This window comes from Schistocerca cancellata, chromosome 7 (assembly GCF_023864275.1).
Source record: "Schistocerca cancellata isolate TAMUIC-IGC-003103 chromosome 7, iqSchCanc2.1, whole genome shotgun sequence".
NCBI lineage: Eukaryota > Metazoa > Arthropoda > Insecta > Orthoptera > Acrididae > Schistocerca > Schistocerca cancellata.
In genome coordinates this window covers 278,661,981-278,679,026 of record NC_064632.1, presented here as the reverse complement: position 1 = coordinate 278,679,026, position 17,046 = coordinate 278,661,981, and the positions used below count along the sequence as shown (strand labels likewise).

The window sequence follows — 17,046 nt, the reverse complement described above, 5'->3', positions numbered from 1 at the left end:
GAGACTTCAATTCTGAATTCCAAATGGGAAAAGCCCTCCACATCCACAAGAATGCTGCTCATACCTTCCTCTTCCATACATTTTCTGAATTCCCATTAACTATCTTCTTCTTATAATAATAGCAGCCAACGTATTCCAAAAAAGGGATTCCGTAATCATGAAGTCCGCAGTCCTTAATTTCACACGACCTTCCCGCGTAAATGCTAAAGAGATACTCATTCATTTTGAGAGATTGTGTCACAGTCTTGAGGCGACAAGTAGGAGTTCATTGAAAGTTTCAGATTACCAAAAGACGGTTGAGCTACTTGTTGAAGACTGCAGTATCGGTCGGAAAGAATATGCGACAGGTTTGTTTCTTTTGGGACTTGCAGAAACAGCGTGTTTGTGTTCGGTGCCGACCGCGGTGGCCGAGCGGTTCTAGGCGCTTCAGTCCGGAACCGCGCGACTGCTACGGTCGCAGGTTCGAATCTTGCCTCGAGCATGGATGTGTGTGATGTCCTTAGGTTAGTTAGGTTTAAGTAGTTCTAAGTTCTAGGGGACTGATGACCTCAGATGCTAAGTCCCATAGTGCTCAGAGCCATTTGAACCATTTGAATTTGACTGCACGGAGTTTGGGTTTGCCTGGGCTGTGGGAGACACAGCGTGAGAAAGGAAGAAGGAGGGCCAAACGCTATGGTGGGGGATTAAACGCGGGAAGGCCGTGTAAAATTAAGGACTGCGGACTTCATGATTACGGAATCCATTTGTGGGATACGTTTGTGTACAAAGCAGCCAAGCAGAGACTTCAATTCTGAATCCCAAATGGGAAAAGCCCTCCACATCCACAAGAATGCTGCTCATACCTTCCTCTTCCATACATTTTCTGAATTCCCATTAACTATCTTCTTCTTATAATAATAGCAGCCAACGTATTCCAAAAAAGGGATTCCGTAATCATGAAGTCCGCAGTCCTTAATTTCACACGACCTTCCCGCGTAAATGCTAAAGAGATACTCATTCATTTTGAGAGATTGTGTCACAGTCTTGAGGCGACAAGTAGGAGTTCATTGAAAGTTTCAGATTACCAAAAGACGGTTGAGCTACTTGTTGAAGACTGCAGTATCGGTCGGAAAGAATATGCGACAGGTTTGTTTCTTTTGGGACTTGCAGAAACAGCGTGTTTGTGTTCGGTGCCGATCGCGGTGGCCGAGCGGTTCTAGGCGCTTCAGTCCGGAACCGCGCGACTGCTACGGTCGCAGGTTCGAATCTTGCCTCGAGCATGGATGTGTGTGATGTCCTTAGGTTAGTTAGGTTTAAGTAGTTCTAAGTTCTAGGGGACTGATGACCTCAGATGTTAAGTGCCATAGTGCTCAGAGCCATTTTAATCATTTTTTGTGTTCGGTTGCAGCGTGGTAAAGGGCGCCGGCCGCTCTTCGTCGCAGCTGCAGCTGCAGGCCCAGTCCCAACAGCTGCAGCTGTTCCCTCCGGCGCTGCCGCCTGTCGACACTCCGAGGGAATCTCTCTCCAACTGCTTGCAGAACCTCGACAGCCACGAATGGTGAGTACAGTGCTGCTACAGGTACCGGTGACGCTTTTACACAAACACAACGCGTTGGTTTAGGTCAATACTTCAGACTTCTAACATTCAACGGACGATGTTGACTTTGTAATGGTCTAGACACAATGCGAAGTGATAAACATCAAAAACGTTCCCCAAAGCAGTGTCACAGATGGAACATAGATGGGAGCATGAGACAGTTCTTTATCTGCAGAGAGGGGGAGTTCAGTATCTCCAAAAGTGGTCGCATACCTTCCTGAGAAGCGTTCTATAACTATCTGCAGTTTGCTTTCTCACACATCTACTGCAGTTTTAAGATCCAGAGACGCCTCTCAACGACTTTGGAATCCATCCTTTAACCTGCAAGATATTCTTTCCGCAAAACAGTCCGAGGCAGACGGGCATTAAAATATACGAGAATAACGTCTGCACATCTGACAGTATGTGTGTGTAGTATCTCATCTGTTTCCCTGTGGTTCGACGTCCCATTCGTCCACAAAACGTGACGCTAACTCATACCAGTCCCCATCCCCCAGTTGGTGTCTGCCAATTGGCCAAGTTCGAGCGGCATGCCAGCTGCGAAAACTAAGTCCACGGCGCCACAGCACCAGGAGAAGTGGGAGATGTTCACTGCTACAGAGCATGCGTCCAAGAGAGAGGGCCCTGGGGGGTAGGCAGCAGGGTACATCCAACGCGCCATGTGGCTTCCTCCGCCCTGATTGGTCAGGACTGAGAAACCCACGGGGGCGGCAATGGAACTTTCCAGAGTGTGGCTTGGTCAGAGACACCTGGGTGGCGTTACTTTGTCAGCACATGAGGGAGGCGCATGATCGAGGTAGCCTTCCTTGGTGATGACTTCCTGTTGCCAGAACGTGGGACGAGAAAATTTACATGCAGACGACACTGCTGGCTGAGACTTGGCTCCAACAAGAAAAATAAAGTTACCTTTTGAAAGCTAATAAAGTAAGGTAAAATCCCCTACTGTCTGGCTCATCCTTACAGTTACAAGATAGTCAGATGGTCACTCTGGATTGCCATGTATTTGGATGTCTTGTAATTAAACCTCTTAAGTGATTATTTGTGCTGTATGGCATGTCTGAACGTAAACTGCCTCAAGGCATTCGAAGATTAAATCCTCTAAAATACTGTCTATACAGCATGTCTGTGGCGGCCAGGAATCTTTTTGATTGGAGGAGAATTGTCTTCAGGTTGAGCCCCACTTCAATCTGAGCCCCGATGACCAGAAAAGACGTGTTTGGGGACGACCCAGACAGTGGTGGGGTACCAACCTGACTGTCGCCCACCCAACCGCCTGACAGTCGGGAGTGATGGTCTGGGGTACAATTTCTTTTCGTAGCAACGCCCCTTTGCTTGTTGTCCACGGCACCATTACAGCACAGTGGTACATCGACGATATTCTTCACCCCGTTTTGTAGTCCTTCATGGCAAGCCATCCTGAGCTTACATTTCATCAAGATAATGCCCGCCCGCATATGGCGAGAGTTTCTACTGCTTATCTTCGTGCTTGCCAAACTCTACTTGGACCAGGAGCTTGCCAGATCTCTTCCCAATTGAGAACATTTGGAGCATTATGGGCAGGGCCCTCCAACCAGCCCAGGATTTTGACATCTTACGTGCCAGTTGGACATAATTTCCAGGATATCCCTCTGGAGGAGATCCAACACCTCTATCAATCAATCTCACTCCGAAGAAGTGCTTGCATGAAGGCCAGAGGTGGACCAATGCGCTATTGACTCAATTTGTGAAGCTCTTTCTCTTGAATAAAAATCCGATTTTTCTGAAACTGTAATCGTTTGTTTGTCTTGTAGCGGCAACTTCTGGTACCAAATGTAACAGCAACACCAAATGTAGCGGGAAGAGGTAGAAGTCACCGTATTAAGACTCGTCTGAGTTTTCTGAGTGATTTGTTGTTTCCAACTACAGTGCCCCCATTCCTCTCAATTTGCGTCACTGGGTCCCACAATGCTGAGGACACCACTTTGCTGCCTGCGAAATGGCTTGGCGCAGAATGGCTGCCTCAGTGACCGGTGCATGCACAACTGTGTGTCAGCCTTGTATGGCAGTGGATTGCGGCCGTCCTCAGGATGCCAGCAGTTGACTCAGTGGTCTGCGACCCTGCCAACTCAGCGCTGCTTGGTGGGAGCCGCAGGCGGCCAGCTGCGTGTTCCTCGCCATGGCTAAGATCGTGGTGACAACAAGCGCCAGCAATCCGGAGTCCAAATCTGTGGCCCTCGCCTCGGGATGCCTCTGGCGTGTGTTGGAAGCCAGGACGACTGCCCTCGATAGCGAGCCGTGGAGTGGCTCGCCACTGGCTGGCTACGGACCCTGCGTTGGCCTCAGAGGGTCGAACCAGCGACCCACTATGGACTGGAATGCTGGAGCCCCATCTTCCACAGTGTGTAGCTGGTGGTGTGACATGCCACGCCGTACAGGAGAGCTGCCACACTTGAATGAATCTCGTTAGAAACCCGCACCTATTTATATGCAGCTGTGCACCGCTGTTTTTCCATACACGCCACTTCACGTCACATACTCATAACACACTACAGCCCTGTGGCCTCTAATCAACTTCACAGCTGTTGGTATGCATAACTCACTGCAATACAGCCTCCACCTGGCTGTAACTTGTGCTCAGAATATTGGACAAAACTAACTTTCCCTATCCTAAACGGTGGTGCCGCTACAGTCTGTACACATACATCATATCTACCGATTTCCGTCCCATTCGGAAAATTCCTTTGCGGTGTGTCGACTTTTTTTGTCTTAGGGGGTATAATAACGGACAACACAGCTGATGTAGGCTGTGTGATGAGGATTTGCTACTGCGAGGTGCCCCCCCTCCCCTTTCTCCTGTGTTCCACTGGACTCGGCCCATGTGAATTCATTGACTATCCTGACAGCATATGTAAAGCTAGGTATGAAGCGAGATTTAAGTAGATTTTTTACTGTTTCATAGAATTCTTTTTCGTTTTCAGTCACAGAACGCTCAGATAATAAAGTCATTTTACAAGAGTTACGCTACATAACAGTCTGACATGGCGTTATGTGGTAGAATTGAGTGTGGACATGCTGCAAAGGCGAAATCTCTATTGTACCATGACCAAAATAATAATGGCTCTGCGGTTCGCGCGATATTCGTGGATCAAATGTCGCCTGCATATTAAGGATTTCCTACCACTGGATTAGACGATTTCAATTTGTGAGGAAATCTTGAGAGTCGTTTACAATGTTTCTTTACTTTTCTTCCCGTTTTCCTCTTTCTCCCGAGTCTGACTACATTCCCAGTGGTAGTGTAGAGTGAGTTTAATGACATAATTTCTTTTAATTTATTGATCATTCAATTCCCCCATAACTGGCAGCAGCCATATTGCTGCTCTTCAGGCGAATTATATATATAGTCAGTTCCACAAAATGGTGAACAGCACTATCTGGATGAAGTAAAAGACATTATTATAAATATATACGTTTACAAGAAAATACATTTTATTACTAGTTGCGCAATTACCTAATAGTTAATCCAATCGCTGCCATTATCGATTATAGCCCAGCACCTTTTTGGCATGATTTTCACGAGATTTTTTGCATATCCTCTCGTTAACGATCTCCATATCGTCCTGTACCACTTTCATTTCTTCTTGTCCCAGCTTCCATTTACGCGGGGTGTTTGGAAAGTCCGTGCAAAGTCCGAGAGATGGCACCACCAGCGCGTATTGAGATCATGTTTAGTTAGTAGCATCTTTGGAAAGAATGCACATCAAGTTTCAGCCATATTGGTCTATTTCTTTGTGTTTGGCATTTGTGTGAATCAAGGAAGTCGAGTGATTGTCAAAAATGACGAAAAAGAATTTCGTGTTGTGATTAAACATTACTTTATGAAAGGCAAAACGCCTCAGTAGACTAAAGAGAAGCTTGATAAACATTAAGGTGACTTTACACCTTCGATTAGAACAGTTCATAAGTGGTTTCAAAATTTTCGAAGTGGCCATATCGTCGACACCCCATTGTCTTGTTTCCACCCTGTATGGAGACGGCTGCTATGTTTCGGATCATTATCCTGTTTCAAACCAAATAGCTCAGAAAACATTTTTGCTAAATATTGCACATTTTTCAACGTTTGAATTGGCTTTAAATAAATGCAAAATTTTAAACTGCAGCCGACAAAACAAAACATTCAACTCTCACACTTTATGTATACACTGCGCAAAAGTGCACTGATTGCAGATTCAAGACCACTACCAGCGATGTCACTGCGGACGATACATTTAAAATTATGGCGTACACTTTCTTGTGGAACTGACTATACACGAGGTACTGCAAAGTCTTTACATCAGACATGTTGGGATGATAGGTTACGCTGTGGGCAGCAACTTTTTGTGACGCTGGGTGTCTCTTTATTGTTGACTGAGCGGCGGCACGGCGTAGGGAACCCGAGGTGTGTGTGTGCAACATGTGTTGCCTGTTGTGCAATCATTTGGTCTGCGTGAACGGAGACAAGCTGAAGTGGCTAATACGTTTCTAAAATATCTTAACCCTCTTAGAGATACTCACTCTTCCGTTTTTCTTGTTGGAAATCACTGTATTGGTTTACTAGTGTAGGTAGTATGGAGATACAGCACACTAGTTTGGTGAAATATCGTCGTTCCAAGACCGGCGAATTCAATAAGAAGAGGCATAGCGTCGCCGGGAATGTTGACATACATTTCTCTAACTAAAGTCTTTTGCCGATGAGGTGATCTATAATCTCTAGAAATTTTTGATGCAAAGACTTTGAAACACTATGTAGGGTGTCCCGGGAAGAATAGTGAAAATGCGGAGATATGACAGGAATGAACATCTGAATCTAGTAAACATGGTCTCTAAAGTGCATGTCCTAAGAGCTATGAGCACTTCTTCATCTTCGATACTGTGAAACAAATCTCTTCTGTTGCAAGATGTTTGCTTTCTACATTTTAGGAGCATGTAGTAAGCACCAAAACAAGAAACAATTGTCTAGTAAACATGGACTTTAAACTGCACACCTTAAGACCTATGAGCACGTTTTTAGTACAAGAGACATGTTTCATAGAAGTGAAGATAAACAAGTGCTCGTAGCTTTAAGTTATGCATTTTAGAGAAGCTGTTTAGTAAACCTTTTTGCTTCGCGTAATCGTTCCTGTCATATCCCCAAACACTGAACGTTCGTCCTTTTTGTAGAATTAAAAGCAAAATAAAAATTACTGCTGTTGATTATTTATAGGTGGTGAAAATGTAGCTAGTTCGATCATGATGATCATGATAACGATGATGATAATGGTGATTATGGATGATGATAATGATGATAAATTTTGCAAGTCCCTCAAGTTCAATTTGCAGTGGCAAATGCTATGTTGGCGGGAAAGTTGTGGGGATGAAGGGCAACAGGGCGATACAGATAAAGATTAAGCTTACGGCGACACAGATAGATTTATCGCTTTTTCTGGGGTTAGGGGATAATGTTGGACTGGGAAGTGGAATATATACGAGGGGCGTTTGGAAAGTCTGTGCAAAAATAAAAACTACTTACGTGTTTGGGGTAAACCTTTTTTATTATTAAACATTCTCTCCTTTTAGACTTATACACTTCGTCCAACGCCGTTCCAATTTTTTGATCCCTTCCGAATAACAGGAATTGTCCAAATCTGCAAAATAGCTATTAGCTTCTGCGATCACCTCCTCATTTGTATAAAATCTTTGTCCCACCAGACATTTATTCAAATTGGGAAACAAATAGTAGTCCGAGAGAGCCGAGTCTGGAGAATAGGGGGGATATGAAACGAGTTGGAATCCTGTTTCCATTAATTCTACGATCACAACTGCTGAATTGTGTGCTGGTGCATTGTCGTGATGGAAAAGGTTTTTTGTGCCGTCCAATCACCGGCGTTTTTCTTGCAGCTCGGATTTCAAAAGGTCCAATAACGATGAATAATATTCACCTGTAATAGTTTAACCCTTTCCCAGATAGTCGATCAGGATTATACCTTGCGAATCCCAAAAGATAGTCACCATAACCTTACCTGCTGAAAGAATGGTTTCCGTCTTTTTTGGTGCAGATTCTCCCTTGGTAACCCATTGTTTAGATTGTTGTTTGGTCTCAGGAATATAGTCATGTATCCATATTTCATCCACAGTGCTGAAACGACGCATTAAGTCCTGCAGATTGTTCCTGAACTGCTGCAAACCATCCTTGCAACACTTCACACGATTCCGTTTTTGGTCAAGCGTGAGCAGTCGCGAACCCATATTGTGGATTGCTTCCTCATGTGCAAATGTTTATGCAAAATATTATGTACCCATTCAAAAATGGTTCAAATGGCTCTGAGCACTGTGGGATTTAACTTCTGAGGTCATCAGTCCCCTAGAACTTAGAACTACTTAAACCTAACTAACCTAAGGACAGCACACACATTCATGCCCGAGGCAGGATTCGAACCTGCGACTGTAGAGGTCGCGCGGTTCCAGACTGTAGCGCCTATAACTGCTCGGCCACTCTGGCTGGCATGTATCCATTCATTCGAGATGCCCACAGCACTAACAATCTCACGCACCTTAACTCTTCTGTCATCCATCACCATATCATGGACTTTATCAATGATTTCTGGAGTCGTAACCTCCACAGGGCGTCCAGAATGTTCAGCACCACTTGTGCCCATATGGCCACTCTGAAAATTTTGAAACCACTTATGAACTGTTCTAATCGAAGGTGAAAAGTCACCTTAACGTTTATCAAGCTTCTCTTTAGTCTCCTGAGGCGTTTTGCCTTTCATAAAGTAATGTTTAATCACAACACGAAATTCTTTTTCGTCCACTTTTTAACAATCACTTTACTTCCTTGATTCACACAAATGCCAAACACAAAGAAATAGACCAATATGGCTGAAACTTGGTAAGCGTTCTTTCCAAAGATGCAACTAACTAAACATGATCTCAATACACGCTGGTGGTGCCATCTCTCGGACTTTGCACGGACTTTCCAAACACCCTGCATAAATGGAAGCTTGAACAAGAAGAAATGAGAGTGGTACAGGAGACTAGGAAAGGTACTGGAGGGCTGAGCTAAGGAACTTATATGGGAACTTGGCTAAAATTGGTAGGACAGGTAGAAATTCTGGGTCAAGAAGAGGGAGGCTGTCTAAGTTGCCTTGGGACAGGATATGGGGTGCCTGGAGATGGAGGGATTGATGTGTCGGATATAAATACGAGTGGCCTCAGCCCACCTGGTATATCCCACTGACTATCACTGGTAGGGAGTACTCCTCATGTGTGGCCCACGCCCATGTTGCAGGGAGCAGGTGCTGTCAGCCATGCCGGTGCTGGTGCGACTGGTGCGCCACCACCCGGACTCGGTGCTGTTGCAGGCGCCTGCCGTCGCGGCAGCACTGTCGCGCCACGTGCGCAACTTGCGCTCGCAGGTGGCGCGAGCTGCCTGCCAGGCGGCGGGCGAGTTCTTCGTGGGGCTGCGGCGCACGCCGGACCTGGTAAGATGCGAACATTACTTTGTACTTGCCATTTGGATAGTTCAATCGTAAGCAACGGAATCTGTGCTTTGGAATTTGTGATGTGAATCGCAAGTCTGAGTGCTTGTTAGTAACATTATAAAAGTGTAGTTGCTTTGTGATGGAAACAGATGGAGGCAGTGTGACTTACTTGCCCACTTAGGACACTGTCTCAGGTAAGCTTTAGGTATGTATAAGACTGATGATGTGTCACTGATAAGTTGAAAGATATACAATATTACCTTCTTTCTACGTCAATGCTGTTCTCACATTAAGTCAACTCAGACTGAAAGTCACAGAGTGGAATATCAGAACATTCCATAATACATATCAGATGGCAGAATGCATACAGACTGTCAGTGTGACAAAGCAAATCAGAATGAGAAATCGACTTCAACCATTCTAAGGCATAAAATTTTGATTTTAGCGTTAGTGGTATGAAACTGGTAGCATCTGTTGATACTGAAAGTTAACCTGTTCCCACTGTGCTCACTCATATTATAGTAGTGTATTTTGTGCTGTTGTTTGCTTTGTTTTGGTTATCCTTTATGAAGATTCTGTGACGACTTCGATACTTTTGCAACATGGTTGATCCACAAAAGAAGCCAAATAAAATGTTGCAACCCCTGAGCACAGGCGTTCAATACGTCACTCACGCTGAAGCAGGCAGACAAACGTCGGCAAGTGGGTAATTGACTTTATTGCATTGAGGATACACAGCCAGCCTTCCACTGATCCCAGTGATGACGCCACATAGAGTATGTGTGCGCATCAACACCAATCCCAACGCCACAATCTGCTGTATCAGCATCCAATTGCCCAGCCTTCCAGACGTAGCGCTCTTAGTCACGCCATGGCTAAGTGGCTGCCCCATGTGTTGGCTGCACCAGCAGTCCATGACACGACTAACTGCTCCCTCAAGCACAACTTGTGCACCCCATGATGAGCGCTGAAGGGAAACAGACAACTGTCATCGTTGTAGTAAGCCTTAGCAGCTGTAGTCGTGTGCCCAGGACAGCTCAGTAAGTGTCCACAGACGGCTCTGCACCTGGGAGGCCGCGAGTTCACGCCCTGCATGCAGCAGCTTCTAGTCCACCGGACGATGTCACCCTGAGGGCAGAGGCTATCAGATCTCTCGCTCCTCGCGCCAGTGCAGCTCCAAGGTGCGGCCCACCCTGCCAAAGATACAGTGCATCCGTGCAACAGTGGTTTTGGTAGTTTCAGGTGGCCAGTTGGCCACCAATATCTATCACCAGAGTTCATCATCGCAGCAGCAGCAGCACGGTTCCCGACTGAAACACCTAGAACCGCTCGGCCACAACGGCCGGCTATTATCTACTATTACAACTGTCACTGGCTCAGAAAGATGTTCAGATTGCAGCTACAAAAATTTTTGATTATTTGCTCAATACTGTAAAAGTCTGACAGGTAACAAAGCAAGTTTTAAATTTACAAATCTACCATAAAATCATTTTTCCCAGACAACTCCTTCTATTCCGTGGACGACTCTTAAAAAAAACAGCAATCAAAAACAAGGACGAAAACTAGTTTTCAAGTGTAGTTGCTTGATAAGGACTAAAAAATTATATTTCCATTGATGTTAACACTAATCATGTGTACATATGCTGTAAACTAACTCGTTCCTTATTATTTCGATAAAAGAATCATTCAAATGATCTATGGAACATGTAACCAATTAACTAATTAATAAACCGCCAAGGAAGATGGCGCTTTGGTAGGAGAGTAGACTCACAGTCAACAGCCTGATTTCATTTCCCAGTCCGAGCTTCCACTCTGTCTCTAATGACCTCGTCGTTGATGGGTCGCTAAACTCTGACCTCCCTTGTGGGATCCACTCTCCAACAAGACATTCTTATTTTCATCATGGTATCCCTAAATACCTTCAGATGAATGCCAGGTTGAGACTTCACTCATTACTTGTTCATATGAACAAATGCTACGTATTTAATAACCTCAAATTTGATGGGACAATAATACACAGAATTCGTTTTCTTTGCGACCATAAGTTTTATTGGATTTTAAGGAGACCACACCATGGTTCAGGCCGAAAAAAATCGATTTTCGGTTTTCATCATATTTCGATAGATTAAGGTTTTATTTAACTACTCTGAAAAGGATATTGGTGAAAAAATTTTTTCGAGCATTTAAAGAGCATTTTCCTAGCACGTGTGTTTATGTGCCACGCCCACTTTTCTGTCACCCACTTTTCTGCATATATTTTAGATCTTTATATCCCCTACATTGCACGTTAGGTTCAAATGGTTCAAATAGCTCTGAGCACTATGCGACTTAACTTCTGAGGTCATCAGTCACCTAGAACTTAGAACTAATTAAACCTAATTAACCTAAGGACATCACACACATCCATGCCCGAGGCAGGATTCGAACCTGCGACCGTAGCGGTCGCTCGGTTCCAGACTGCAGCGCCTAGAACCGCACGGCCACTACGGCCGGCTGCACGTTAGGGAATTTTTTTTATTCCTGAGTGTGTTGGTTATCCTTGGAATGCAACGGTCGGTATTCTTTTGTTTCTGCTGTTTGTAAACAACACGCTTTCAAACACACGGTTAGTTTTGTTCAAGTGTGATTGCGAGTAGTTGTTATACTTACGTTTGCAGGGCTTGTTTACGTGTGTTTTGTTGTGTTTATTTAAGATGACGAAACGTAAAGATTTTCGAGAAACGACAAATTAGAGGAAACAAGTTTAGAAAGCTTTCTGTACAAGAGGTTATGTCGCCTGGCAACGATGTTTCTATTTGTAATTCTTCAACAAGTGCATCATCAAAGAAGCTCTCACAATTTCAAGAGAGTTACAACGAATTTATTGTAAGTGACAAGGGGTGCAGTAACATTATTATAAATTTGAGAATATCATCAGATGTAATTTCTAAATTTGTACAATGTAGACAGTGTGGTGAGTCACAGAGTGTGAAAATTTGTGAGAGTGCCAGTGGGAGAAAAGGCCTAGCAATTGCTTTGGATTTAATTTGCACTCAATGTTCAGCTGTGATTTCATTTATGAGTTCTTCAAAACCAGATGCAAGTGGCTCTTATGAAATCAGTACTAGATTAGTTTATGCCTTATGATCCATTGGCAAGGGCATGGCTGCAGGGAGAACATTTTGTTCAGTGATGAACTTACATCAACCACGAAATAAATTTGAAAAACTGGCTGCAATATTAGAGAAAGCTGTATGTGAGGTCAGTGAGGAATGCATGAAACTGGCTGCTAGGGAAGCAGTGGAAGAAAATGATGGATGTTCGGATGTTGCAGTTGCACTTGATGGAAGTTGGCAGAAAAGAGGACATACTTCTCTGAATGGAGTAGTGACTGCCACGAGTGTAGATACCGGTAAAGTGTGATGTGGAGATAATGTCTAAATACTGCAAATGTTTTAAAGTCAGTGAACATAAAGATCACAACTGTGTGGCTAATTTTAGAGGAACAAGTTGTGGTATGTAAGTTCATGGGGTACAACAAATATTTCATCACTCCATAGAAACAAAAGGTGTACGGTACACCAAATATTTGGGCGATGGTGACAGTAAGGCATTCAACAATGTGATGAACTCTAAGCCATATGGAGATGCCATTATTAGCAAAATAGAATGTGTAGGCCATGTTCAAAAACGTTTGGTAACAAGGCTGAGAAAACTAACTGTTGATATGAGAGGAAAAAAATTAGAAGATGGAAAATTGTCGACTGGACAGGGTCGGTTAACTAAAACTGAAATAGAAAACTTGCAGGTATACTATAGGCTGGCAATTAGGAGAAATAAAGACAATCTGGAGGCAATGAAGAGAGATGTTTGGGCCATTTTCTTCCATAAGTCCTCTACTGATGATAAGCCATGTCGTGGATTGTGTCCATCAGGAGTAAATTCGTGGTGCAAATACAATATGGCTCAGGCAACTGAAGAATCTTATTCTCACCAGCATCCTCTTCCTGCTGCTGTTATTACAGCAATTAAACCTATTTTCAGAGACCTGGCTCATCCTGACCTTCTAAGTAAATGTCTGCTTGGGCAGACACAGAACCCAAATGAATGTTTCAACAGTATAATTTGGAACCGCCTTCCCAAAACTGTATTTCTAGGCATGGATACAATGAAACTAGGAGTTCATGATTCTGTTATTACATTCAATTGTGGTAACATTGGAAAGTGTTGGGTACCAAAAAGCTGGGAATTAATCCTGGTGAAAATATGATCACTGGGCTGCAACATTGCGATAAAATGAGAATAGCCGATGCAGACAGGTCTGCATCTAATATGGCCAAGAAAGCAAGACAAACATCCAGGAAGGTGAAAAAGAAGCTCTAAGACCTGCTAGAGGCCAAAGAAGGGTCATCATATGCAGCAGGACAGTTTTAATTAACTGTAAGCAACAAATTTCAAAAGTTTTTTCTTTAAAGTCAATTTCCCGCAAACTAAAATTTTCAGTACATATGCCCCATTATCTTATCATAGATAACTGAATGAAGTTTTGAGAGACTCTGCATAACATAAAAAGCCACCTCTGGTACTACATTCATTATTATTTCCCCATTAGGAAGTTCACAAAAAATATTTTCTGCAGAAAAACTTAATATTTTTTGTTAATAAATTTAAAAAAGTGTTTCTTAAAAATTATAAAATGGATAAAGTAGATTTTATTACAGTTGACTCTATTAGCATCGTGTAATATACAGTGAACATATTAAGGTCCTCCATCAAATAGTTTTTTTCTGAAATGGGTCAAATACTTGCCTAAATTATCATAGGTTAGACAGGCAGGGTGTGGTCACCTTAAGTGGAATACCAACTTCTCCAAAAAAAAAAGTTTGTGAAATCTTATGGGACTTAACTGCTAAGGTCATCAGTCCCTAAGCTTTCACACTACTTAACCTAAATCATCCTAAGGACAAACACACACACCCATGCCCGAGGGAGGACTCGAACCTCTGCTGGGACCAGCCGCACAGTCTAACTTCTCCAATTTCTGGTTTCACGTACCTCTTCTGTCAGGCCCACATACTTGCTAAGTTAGTGATGATGAAGACACAATGGCTACACTGACCAGCACTGAGACTACTTTTGTGTTCCGCAGGATGTGGAGGAACTGGTGGGCTCGCTGTTTCACCGATCCGCAGACACAAACAGGTTCCTGCGAGCTGACTGCAACGCCGCCCTCGACAAGATGGCGGATGTATTGCCTCCAGCACGTGCCGTCCAACTCATTGTCTCCAAAGGTGCCAGGTAGGTTCCGACACAGTCTAACGGTAAACGTATTTGAGGTTGCTCCACACAGCTGTCATTGGAAACAAATTGCACCTCGTTAGCCCAGTATTCTAATGTTATGATTATTCGCGGGCACAGATATGTGAAATCTGGTTTTATCACATAACACAACCTTTTCCTTAATATCAATGTATTTGTGTGTTGTTCAGTACACCACGTGCATTACAGAATACATCATGAACAGGTATTTTAGGCATCCAGAATTCTCATACTGTCTGTTGAAAATATTACATAATTTTGAAAGTTATTTGCTCAGACTCTATCGTTCGTTCGTTCAAGAGACTTTAAATGTTTGCCTGTTTTTTACTCAAGTCTGAATGTACTGTCCTCTGTTATAAAAACGTTGAACTGAATGCGAACAGCATGTCTCAGTGCACACATTTACATAAAGACTAACCTAACTGGCGTTTACTGTGCAGGAAATTATATCTACATCTACATGGATACTCTGTAAATCACATTCAAGTGCCTGGCAGAGGGTTCATCGAACCACCTTCACATTTCTCTATTATTCCAATCTCGTATAGCGCGAGGAAAGAATGAACACCTATATCTTTCCGTACGAGCTCTGATTTCCCTTATTTTATCGTGGTGATCGGTCCTCCCAATGTAGGTCGGTGTTAACAAAATATTTTCGCTTTCGGAGGAGAGAGTTGGTGATTGGAATTTCGTGAGAAGATTCCATCGCAACGAAAAACGCCTTTCTTTTAATTATTTCCAGCCGAAATCCCGTATCATTTTTGTGACATTCTCTCCCATATTTCGCGATAAACGTGCTGCCTTTCTTTGAACTTTTCCATGTACTCCGTCAGTCCTATCTGGTAAGGATCCCACACCACGCAGCAGTATTCTAAAAGAGGACGGACAAGCGTAGTGTAGGCAGTCTCCTTAGTAGGTCTGTTACATTTTCTAAGTGTACTGCCAATAAAACGCAGTCTTTGGTTAGCCTTCCCCACAACATTTTCTATGTGTTCCTTACAGTTTAAGTTGTTCGTAATTGTAATAGCTATGTATTTAATTGAATTTACGGCTTTTAGATGAGACTGATTTTTCGTGTAACGGAAGTTAACGAGTTCCTTTTAGCACTCATGTGGATGACCTCACACTTTTCGTTATTTAGGGTCAACTGCCACTTTTCGCACCATTCAGATATCTTTTCTAAATCGTTTTGAAATTTGTTTCGATCTTCAGATAAGTTTACTTTATAAGTCGATGAACGACAGCGTCATCTGCAAACAACCGAAGACGGCTGCTCACATTGTCTACAAAATCGTTTATATAGATAAGGAACAGCAAAGGGCCTATAACACTACCTTGGGGAACGCCAGAAATCACTTCTGTTTAACTCGATGACTTTCCGTCAGTTACTACGAACTGTGACTATCTGACAGGAAATCACAAATCCAGTCACATAACTGAGACGATATTCCATTAAATCAAAATTGTTACTCAAAAATCACAACCAAAATCAAACTGCGCACTGCCCAAAAAAATTTGAACACTGAAATCATGTAGTAACTGTGTAGAAATATACACTGTTCATTGGTCCATTAAAAATATGAATTACAAAGAAAATGCTTAGTATTTGCGCAATGGAAACGTGAGATGAGAAACTGAAAAACTAACAAAAAATGAAAAGAATCTCACCTGAAAAATTACAGCGTAATCAGCATCAAGAGCACAGGACGAAGAAATCGCGTCATTTGACAGATGCTAAAGTAAAACTAAGCTACTGGGAGAAAGATTGAGACGATTTTCTCATACTTAAAAAACTTCATACTTGCAATGAAAATACTAATCTCTTCATTATAATGACAATGCTGTATTTTAAACTCTTATTTCACATGAACAAAACACTCACAGAAAACCAAAACCATTACTTCCTTTACAGAAGTCTTACAAGGCAATGCTTTTACTATTATGCAAATTGAAATTAATGAAACTGAAATAACCTAAACTGAGGTGGGAAATGGACTATTCTGTTGCAAGAATCTCTAATATTATCAGTACACGCAGCAAAAAAATTATTACCTTACAAAACATTTCCATAATGCGAATCCATTCTCTGTTTTCCATAAATGCTGCGTCCGTAAGTCCTTCCATCAGATTAATAATACCTAACAATTTTCTTGAGTAAAATCCTCCTCCAATATGCACTATGCTAAAAGTTCTGCCAGCATACTCCGTGTCCAACAGTCGGCTACTCTCCGCCCTACAATGGTACCTAGAGAGGGTGACCATTCCGGCAAGTACATTCTCATTGGTCAGCGACGTGTTGCGTCACTTGGCAGCCAGCGCTCACGCAGTCGCGCACTCGCTAGTGGGTATCTCAGAGAGTAAAATATTTTTCGTGTCTCTTTTCATTCGATTTTGAGCATCTCGTTGAAAGAGATCAAGATGGTTCGAAATAATCACTATTAGAAATATTCGAAAGGAAAAACAAAGCGTAAAGATGACAACACTTCTCAATATCCAATGTTAGCTGTAGGTGCTCTTCACCAATAATTCCAGCTTAAGAACGTGACTGCGCAGAATATTTTACAATTTTGGGATCGACTTTAGTTGAAACATATGTAGAGAATGTTATGATAAAGATGACGAAACTTACCTTACTCTGTTGACCCGGAAAATTTAACTCTGTTGCTGAAAGCGGTGCAGTCCAGAGCACATTAAATT

The 17,046-nt window shown here is 42.9% G+C and overlaps 1 protein-coding gene across 1 annotated transcript in view; it reads left to right on the top strand.

The window, feature by feature from the left end:
- The window catches only part of LOC126092731 (uncharacterized), a 117,949-nt gene that overhangs the window by 72,282 nt on the left and 28,621 nt on the right, over window positions 1-17,046 (top strand). Inside the window, exons 5-7 of the mRNA XM_049908456.1 lie at window positions 1,388-1,537; window positions 8,859-9,051; window positions 14,180-14,328. Coding sequence (XP_049764413.1) covers window positions 1,388-1,537; window positions 8,859-9,051; window positions 14,180-14,328 — 492 coding nt within the window. The remainder of the gene's footprint in view (window positions 1-1,387; window positions 1,538-8,858; window positions 9,052-14,179; window positions 14,329-17,046) is intronic.